At 44.2% G+C, this 9,853-nt stretch overlaps 1 protein-coding gene across 10 annotated transcripts in view; it reads left to right on the top strand.

Moving 5' to 3' along the window:
- Nucleotides 1–9,853, top strand: part of TRIM36 (tripartite motif containing 36) — an 82,398-nt gene that overhangs the window by 29,045 nt on the left and 43,500 nt on the right. For 2 of the 10 annotated variants that reach the window (XM_034960350.3, XM_055112549.2), the window contains exon 1: nucleotides 8,183–8,529. The exons of 4 other annotated variants lie outside the window; for them this stretch is intronic. In XM_034960350.3, coding sequence (XP_034816241.1) covers nucleotides 8,503–8,529 — 27 coding nt within the window. In that variant the 5' untranslated portion in view covers nucleotides 8,183–8,502. Of the gene's footprint in view, nucleotides 1–256; nucleotides 882–6,916; nucleotides 8,530–9,853 lie in introns of those variants that run through there. 4 more of the 10 variants (XM_063604596.1, XM_034960354.3, XM_003826727.5 and 1 more) reach the window with 4 other exon arrangements.

The raw sequence follows: 9,853 nt of genomic DNA, 5'->3' as shown, positions 1-9,853 counted from the left end.
CCAGGGATTTGCATGTGAAGAACAGCCCAGGTGACCATGAAGCCAACTGATGGATGTCCTATGAACACGAAATGGGGAAGTAGGGCAGAACCATTAAAACTCCTTATAATCAAGTCAGGTAAACAAAAACAAAACCCTCTCAGAATACCAATGGGTTCATCACAGTATGCTCACTATAATGAAAAAACACAAACTAACTTTCTGGCTTCATTTACTGGATTTCTCTGCTCTCTCTCTCTGTCTCTCTCTTCACTAGGCTTCAGCAATGGGCCTGCAGCAAACCCATGAGCATTCCCGGTTGACTTCTAAAGGTGGAGAGGCCCGCTGTCCCTTTGAAATCTCTGAGGTTGGAAAGCAGTCTCTCCCAAGAAGAACTTGGGACAATTCCTCTCTCTGTTTTGTGGGGGTTGGAGGGGGAGAGTTGGTCAGGAGTAGCCTCCTAACCATTTCAACGTAAGCTTATTTCCTACCACTCTCCTCAGGCTCAAATCCTGCCCTGCCCCGCAGCCCCAGCACTAGCCCATTTAAGACCCCAGTTTTGTGTGTGATTATACAGGATTTGAACACGGAATATTAACCATGGAATAGCAGACCTTTGAGACTGACTTGCTTTATTTTCCTCTGTGGGGTTAGGTTCCACTTTGTAGTTCGGGTTTGTAATGTAAAGAATAATGGGAAACTGGTCTAATTATGAGAATTAAGAGAGCAGAGGCCTGTAGTTGGCCTGCCCTCCGCCCCACCATCCCTCAGAGTTGAGACCACTGAGTTAACCATCCTCTTAATTTCTCTCACTTTTCCCCCAGATTTGTTTCATCCTTGTACTGGACTTCTCAAACTCTGTACATAATTAAAAATACATAGCTTTACATTTTTACAAACTTAATACCTGAATATATGCTTGTTGTAAAATATTCAAACTTCACAGAAAGTTTTACAGAGTAAAAAGTCTAAGTTCATGCCCACCTCCAATCTCATTCCTTCCCCAGTGGCAGCAGTTTGTGTGTCTATTTCAAATTAAATTAGCATACCATATGTTCTCTGAAATGTGGGAAGTGAGCCTTTTTTCTTAGGGTAACCTAAAACCTACAGGACAAACTGGATCAGGTTATTTGCTCTATTGTGATGGCTACTTTAATATTTAAAGTACACAGTGATATCTGCCATTGTGACCTTTCTGCTCATCAAACAATACTGCATAAGTGTAGTTAATACTTATGATCATTCTCAAGAGGCTTAAAAATGAAAATGTATTTCCTTACATTTCAGTAGCAGTGAAACTTTTACCATTTCTGAAAGCTGTCTTTTCGTTTCTTTTGCAGCTAATCTCTTTGGATTAAAAGAGAGGTTTCCAAATCTGTGGTCAATATCTAAGGTTACTCAAAGCAGTATTTTCCAACTGTTTTGGTCTCTTGAAAGATTTGCCTCACTAATTTTTTTTATCACCGCTTCTGGAATCATATAATGAAGATTTGATGACAAGGAATATAGAATTCAAATTTTAGTATATCTCTTTGTATTTTGTGTATTTAGCATATTTACATTTATGTGTAAATAGCCAGAAGGTACATTTGGTTCCCATAATTTAATATTTACTGTTCAGGCACATCTAAGAAGTATAATGGTTTCAGCAAAATAAGAGAGGCTTTGTAAATCTTATATTTAATTTTGATACTGAAATAGGCAATGATACCATTACTTGGTGAATTATTTTAACTTTGAACATCTTTGAGGCACAAAAAATTCAAGAATTTTTACAAACACAAACTTTACCTTAAAAAAAGAAGACACTTACACTCTGAAAGAATTAGTCTTGGAAAGTCCTCAAATCTAGACTAATAAAAGGTCTTAAACATCTCCTGGGACCAAAACAAAAATACCACCAAATGATCTGTTTCAGAAGGACGAATAGATAGTTGCTCACACAACTAAAATCTAAACTGGGGTGATAATGGTAAGGTTGTGCCCACTGCATAAGTATTTTTATTTTTATTTTTATTTTTTTTGAGACACAGTTTTACTCTGTTGCCCAGGCTGGCGTGCAGTGGTGCAATCTCAGGCTCACTGCAACCTTCACTTCTGGGTTCAAGCGATTCTCCTACCTCAGCCTCCCTAGTAGCTGGGACTACAGGCACACGCCACCATGCCCGGCCAATTTTTTGTATTATTATTAGAGACAGGGTTTCGCCATGTTGGCCAGGCTGGTCTCGAGCTCTGACCTCAAGTGATCTACCCGACTTAGCCTCCCAAAGTGCTGGGATTACAGGGGTGAGCCACCGCATCCGGCCTACAAAGTATTTTTTAAAGGTTTTTAAAATATATATATTGAAATTGGGTGAAATGTATGTGCTGTGGGGAGTAGGGAAGGCAGGCAGGCAGAAGATTTAGATTTTTGTAATATCATTTGAAAAGAGCTACTTTCATAAATATCATAATTTTCCTCTGATTTTTTTTTACTATATTGTGCTAAAGATAATTTGAAAAAAAAAAGGTGTCTCCTAAAGTACTTTGTAAAAGGATGTTTAAATCAGATTTTTAGTGAAATTGTAAATTCTGTGTTGTATACTTACCTGTGGGCAGTGCGATAAGGATGCTGGACTGAGACCCAGGTTTGAATCCTGGCTTTTTAGTATATGGCCATGTAGTATATAGCCCATAGATTAAGCATATTACTTAATCTATGGGCGGAGGTGGAGAGGAATTTTAGTTGTTACATGTCTTCTCTGAAAAGATTTATACCTATTTCACAGGGTTACTGCAAGGGTTAAATGAATCTTTTATGCAGGTTTCCTAATACTGTTATCGACACATCATAGGCCCTCAATAAATGAAAGCTATTACGTCTAGCTTTTATGACAACAGGGTTGGGCCTTGAGACACCTTATATCCACATTGTGATCATTAAGAAGTGGAGGTAGGGCTGACAGATAAAATACAGGATGTAGACTTGAATTTGAATTTGAGATAAATACTTTTTTTTTTAAGAATATGTGCAATGTGATATTTGGAACATATACTAAAAAATTATCATGTATCTGAAATTCCAGTTTAACTGGGTGTATTGTGTTCTTATTTACTAAATCTAGTAACCCTACAGGGAAGAATAATAAGATGTGGTCAACAGAGAGGGACCTGCTAGATTGCCTCAAAATATTACCACTTTTGTTTACCTCAAGTTGGCCAGAAAACTTCTTTGCCCACTAGTTATGCAGCTAATACACTCATCATTAATGGAAAAATGTCCGTGAGAGCAGCACTGGGTTCCTCTCATCTTCCTAATTGCAAATTGTTGCTCTGGTGCTACTGTTTAGTAGATAAATGCTTACTAGATTTTGTCTTAAATAAAAGCTTAAATGGTCGAGAAGACAAAACATCAAACATCAGTGTACAAAGACTAGGTAGTTGTGTTAAACTGAGTGCTAAAAGCATTCAGAATAGAGGGAGATAATCAATGAAATCAAAACTAATAAAGGAGGCTCCAGAAGTGCAACTTGAAAGATGAGGAGGATTTGGCCAGGTAGTGGAAATCTGAACTTGCTGGCTCTCTGGACTCCTCTCCCCTGACTTTGTTCCCATAGAAACACTTTATGACTGGTAAGCTTGGCCTGTCAGTAGCTTGAGTCAATAATTGATAGACAATACCATTCATTATCCCTTCACTGGTAACCTCCTGATACCCAGCAGTATAGGTGGTCCGTGTGCCAATCTACTGGAAAACTCTGTAATTTACTTTATTTCTGTACTTTTTATTTTCTATAAGTCCAGGTGCTCTCTTGATTTTATACCTATGGTTGCTTAATTATTAGGGGTTCCCAAAAAGGGGGCAGAGTTTAGGGAATATGTGGCCATATTACCTTGTTTCTATTTCTTGTTTAGTATATACCAATAGAATGGTGGTACCCTGCCTGTCTGATCTCAGAGCAAACCAATTAATATGCACCATGGTCATTAGGACTTGACCCAGCCATGAATTTAATCTCTTGTTGGGTATTAGGAATCAATATGGAAAGAGACCAAGTCAGCTTATGGAGTAGTATATGATTTATAGGGTAAGAGGTTTATATTTTAAATATCAAGCAGTGAACATTGATTGAGGCTCTGTTTTATCAAAGCCTGAATTGTGTGTGTTTGGAGAGGGGAAACTTGACCTTTTGGACTTCATGAAGTAGATAGATGTGAGAGAGCTCATGCCCCCGTGATAGAAGAGCAATTAAGTAATACCAGAAGTAGAAAAGTAGATATCACAATGAAGGCAAGAGTATTGAAGGTCTGTGGACTTAGGGGGATAAGAATAGGATAGGTTTTCTTGTTTTGCATTTTAACCCAGATTTTAAAATAAACTATTGAAAAAGGAGGTGCTAGGATACTCCAAACTGCGGAGGAATAGGCACCAAGGGATAGCATATACAATGTAAAATAGGGGAATAATGATTTTTTTAAAGTTCAGATATTTCATGCCATTCCTGCTAAAAAGCCTTCAAAAGCTGCTCAACATCTACAAAAGCATAGAGGCCTTCCATACTTTACCAGACTTATTTTGTTACCACAGGTTTACCACCCTCTAACTCCTGCTCTTCAACACATGCGCACGCGCGCGCACACACACACACACACACACACATTCAAATACACACGTCCACACACCCCCAACCCCCTTATGTTCCAATACCAAGCTGCCTGTGGTCCAGGACTGTAGCTTATTCTGCTCCTTGTGCAAATAGAGGCATGAGGACAGGGCTACACATATGGAAAATCATCTGTAAATACTGAACTTATAGGCTACTGTTGTAATCTAGGCATGCGGAGAGGGGGCTTAGAGTGGGCACAGGAATCAGCTGTGAGGATGAGAAAGAACAGAATCTGATAACAAACTATGATTTAAGGCTGACCAGAGATAGACAGGGAAGAAGAAAGGAAGATAAAAAGCAAGCAAACAAAACCCACCAGGATTTTAACTTGAGGAACTGGGAAGGGTCTTGGTATCCTGGGAGGCTGGGATATTTGGATGCTGAAACAGAGAAGTTGATGACTTGACACACAGCACGGCAGCCCAGGGAGACAGAAATGATCAGGGAACTGGGAAAGCAGTGGTTTAAAATGGCAGTTTTCGTATTTGTCTTCTTCCCCTCACCTTTTGTTTTTAAAAGTTTATGGATAGAAAGGATTTTTAACCTTAAAAAGTTTTAGAAGTATAACATGTACATATAAGATGGAAAGATAATACAATGTGAGTGAAGAGTTAAATCTTGTATACCTGACTCCATCCCTTACTTCTCCACAATGGTTATCATATTTTGTGCTCTATTCCAGATGCTTATTTTTGTTTGCCTATAATCAGATATACCTAGTTTTTTGGCCAGAGTGGCAGCATTCAGAATCCTTATGGTTTTGTACTTTTTTTTTTTTTGAGACAGAGTCTCGCTCTGTCGCCAAGGCTGGAGTGCAGTGGCACAATCTTGGCTCACTGCAACCTCTGCCTCCTGGTTTCAAGTGATTCTCCTGCCTCAGCCTCCTGAGTAGCTGGGATTACAGGCGTGTGCCACCACGCTGGGCTAATTTTTGTATTTTTAGTAAAGGGGGGGGTTTCACCATGTTGGCCAGGCTGGTCTCGAATTCCCGACCTCAGGTGATCCACCTGCCTCGGCCTCCCAAAGCGCTGGGATTACAGGTGTGGGCCACCGCACACATTATATTTTAGAAATCCTTTCTCATCAGTACATTGATTTTAACTGCTGCATAGTATTCCATGGTATGAATGTATATTATGGATGATGTTTAGTTATAAATAAGGTCTCAATAAGCTCTTTGTACATGTTTTTGTGCACACATGCAAGTATTACAGTAGGAACATTCTTAGATGTGGAATTGCTTAGTCAAAAGGTAAAAATATTTAAAATTTTTGATAGGATTTGTAAAATGTCCCTTCAGATAAGCTGTACCAACATACGATATCACAAAAAGGTTTGAGCAAAATAAGAGAGGCTTTGTAAATCTTGTATTTTTGATACAGAAATAGGCAATGATACCATTACTTGGTGAATTATTAAACTTTGAACATATTTGAGGCACAAAAATATTCAAAAATTTTTACAAACACAAAATTAAAACAAGAAGACACTTATACTCTGAAAGAATTAGACTTAGAAAGTCCTCAAATCTAGACTAATATAAGGTCTTAAACATCTCATGGGACCAAAACAAAAATACCACCAAATGATCTGTTTCAGAAGGATGAATAGATAGTTGCTCACACAACTAAAACTTATGCTGGGGTGATAATGGTAAGGTTGTGCCCACTGCATAAGTATTTTTATTTTTTTGGAGACACAGTTTTGCCAAGTGTATTAACACTTGCCAAGTGTATTAACATCATGTTTGAATTTTGTGGATCAGGTAGAAAATTGTAGCTCAGTGAAGTCTGATTTGCAAAATGGAAGGCCATAGCAATGTATTTTCACCAAAATATTGTCTATACAGATTTTATCTTTAATTCCTGTTAATGGAGCCTTCTAATCACTTTTACTGTGTCAACTAATAAGTTTTGGATCAAAGTAGGTGTGCGGATGTGAAATTACAGCCCAAGGGGAATTATTTAGCTCAAAGGCCAGTATGAGAAAGACTTATAATGCTTTCTAATGGTTGAGCCTTTAAATATATGTATATATATAGGCACCTAATTCACGCAGGCATTTGTTAGTCTCCTCCTGATTAGCACTTTTCAGAACCTGTGGGAAGGAAGCCTTCCCAAGTCTAGCACCTGCGGCCACGCAACGGGCATTAATCCGGATCAGAACAGCCCAGGCATTATTACCTGGCAAAGCTTTCGTCCTCTGTTCACCTCATCTGTAAATGGAGGGTATTCCATTAGAGAAAATTGCTATAGTCCCTCAGTGTTTTTAATTCGACACTCCTTATTTAGATGCCGGATTGGAGACGAGGCTACCGCTGCAGACAGGGCTGTGGGAAGACGACGGAACTTGCCACAACGAGAGACTTCTCCCAAACAGGAAATAAAAGTGGGAAGCATTTTAAAACCTAAACGAGATGTCTCGCTACAGCTCTGTAGTCCCTACTTATCCAGCAATTTAGGGCATCTGTTCTTAAAGCCTAATACATAGGAATGAATTGTTTAGCTAGCCAGAAAGGCAGTGGCGTGATCTAATAATCCTAAATTAATTTGTTCTCCGTGTGTCCTGAAAACAACACCAGAAACCCACTTGGGCCGTGGCAGGTGAAATGTGCGCCGCCAGTCCTTGAGCTGGCGCGCGCCTTAACGTTCAGCAGCACTCCCCGCGGGGGTGCGGGGGTGCCGGAGCCGCTCAGGACCCTCTGTCCTGGTCCTCAGGAAGGAAAGCGTAGGCCCGGGTGGCGGGGGGTCGCTCCCTTGCCGCGGCCTTTTAACTTCAGTCCCTGGCCAGCATCCGGGAGAGGAATCTCCACCCTGCAGGCGGTCCCCGCGCCACTGGGCAAGAACGTGCGGTGACATCGCGACTTGGGGGTATAGAAGCAGAAAGCGGGATATGACTGCTCGGTGCCCAGTCAGGGACTATTAAGTTCACCCAGCAAGTGAAGCCAGAAGAGAACTGGGACGAGCCGGGCGGGGCCAGGGAACCCTAGGCCGCGCCTGGCTGGGGACGGCGGAGAGGGCGGGCGGGGTCTCACTCTGGTCGCCTCGCGCAGCTCTGCCGTGCTCGCCGCGGCCATTCAGGGAAGGTGGCTTAGGCTCGCCCTCGCCCGCACCGTCCTATGCCGAGCCTGGAAGCGGGGCTTCGAACCGCGAGTGAAGAAAGCGCAGTGAGAGCAAACTGAAGGGCGGAATGGCAGCGCAGGGCCAGGGGCCAGGGCTGCAGCCGGCTGCTCTGCCGCAGCGGAGCCTCCCCGCCCCGGCGCCGCCCTCGGCACCCGCCCACCGCTCCCCGCTGCCCTCACTTCCGTTCCTCAGAGCCCCCCAGCCTGGCATAGGGGGACGGGCGACTACCCGGGTGGGAGGGAGGGGCTGATGCGTAGGGGGAAGGTGGCGGCGGAGGGCGCCGAGTCCCAACCGCGTGCCACACCCACGCCCAGCCGAGTCCCGCTCAGCCTACCACTCAGACACCCAGCCTACCAGCCCCAGGCGGCCCCGCCTCTTTTGTGCGACCGGCGCTGTTGCCTGGGCAACGACCAGGCCACGCCCTGTCCACGCCCCGCGGTGCCCCGCCCAGGTCTCTGCGCGGCGCCGTTCCCAGCCGCAGTCCGCAGGAGCCGCTGCTGCAGCCGGCAGCTGGGCGGGATTCCCGGGGTAGTCGCTGGGAGCAAAGCTCGCTTCTCCCGCGCCTGTGCTTTTGCCTGCCCCGGCTTACTTCTCCCCGCGTCGGTCCGCTGGCCACGTACAGCTGACCAGCTCATCTTCCAGCTTCGGACCGAGGCTCCACGGCCGCCGCAGGGACCCGCCCACCAGACCCTGCGCTCGGTAGCCGGTGTGTTTGAGTGGAACGTGCCGCTGATGACACCTGGCAGAAGGCAGCCATGGACGGCGATGGCTCAGACTCGCCGGTGAGTGCGGAGGGGACCGCCGCCCCCACCTCGAGGGCGGTGTGCCGACCGCGGCTCTTTCTCTTTCCTCCGTCGGGAGCCCGGAGGGAGCCTCCTCCCGGGAGAGCAAAGGCAGGCGTGTGGGGATCCCGCTTCCTCTTCGCCTTCTCCCGCCCGGGGCTAGGTTCCGCAACCCGGGGCGTCCCCTTTCTATCCCCGAGAGCCGGACGTGGGGTCCCCTGGGCCAGAGAAGAGCGCAAATCCGATGGTTGCCCACCTGAGCACCTCGGGGAATCATGGAGGGTCTCTCTAATGGAGCTCAGGCTGTAGAATTAATTAGCGTTTGGGAGTCGGGTGCGGGCAGAAAGCTGGGGCGCGTGCCTCGCGCTTGCGGGGCCGCCCTTTGTCTAGGCGTCTTGACCCCCGCGGGCCCGGCCGGCTGCCGCCGCCTGTGCCAGAGGCTCCTCCCCGGCTTCGCCTTCCCGCGGGGGGGCGGGCCGGGGCCCGGCAGCTGTCAGCCTACAAGTGTTTTTGTTTAAAGGTGTCGAATGTGCAATTCTTCCGAAGTTTCTCGAGGAACTGCTTAATTGAGGGAGCCGCCACATCACACTTAATCAGTTTGTTTCTCCCTCAATGACAGATGAACTAAATTTTCTCTTGGGTAAGAAATACTTTATGTCCATTGTGATTAAAAAGTCAGATTCAAGACACTGCTTTATGTACAAGAAAATGGAAATGATTTTAGATCCTCCCCCAGTGAGAAGTAAACCTGAACTGACCATATTTATACATAAAATGGAATGTAAGAACCTATTTTGGATATCCCGGACAAGATTTTCTTTTGAATTAGGTGCCAAACCCTTTGTGAAATGAGATAGGATGTGAATATTCTGTATTCTTTGATGTGAATTGTGAGGTTTAGTTATCTTATTTCCAAATCTGTGAACAGTTGGTAGGTGATATGGCTCTTCATCACATATTTGAGTGATGCAGCAAGAGACTGCATCGAAACACCCACTGACAATGATAAAACCAGTTGGCTCTAATGGCAGTTAAATTGTCAGAGATTATTGAAGCGCTTGGTGTCACTTTAGGGAGAATAGGTTAGCATACATTTTAAAATTTCATTACATTTAGTTAAGTCAATTTTAATTTTCTATGTATTTCTAGTAGCTGAAATGATTGTACAAGGTTGTAAGTACTTTGAAGTTGGGCTGTCTTTAAAATTGCAGGGATGCTGACTATAGCATTCATAGATATGAAGTCTGGGATACATGGAAAAAACTACATAGAGAAATGATGGGGAAACTGGTATGAGGTCATCAAACTTTTTTAGTTGTGATGA

The sequence above is a fragment of the Pan paniscus genome, chromosome 4 (genome assembly GCF_029289425.2).
Source record: "Pan paniscus chromosome 4, NHGRI_mPanPan1-v2.0_pri, whole genome shotgun sequence".
Taxonomy (NCBI): Eukaryota; Metazoa; Chordata; class Mammalia; order Primates; family Hominidae; genus Pan; species Pan paniscus.
The sequence above is the reverse complement of the archived record's forward strand: the minus strand, read 5'-3'. Positions and strand labels throughout refer to the sequence as shown.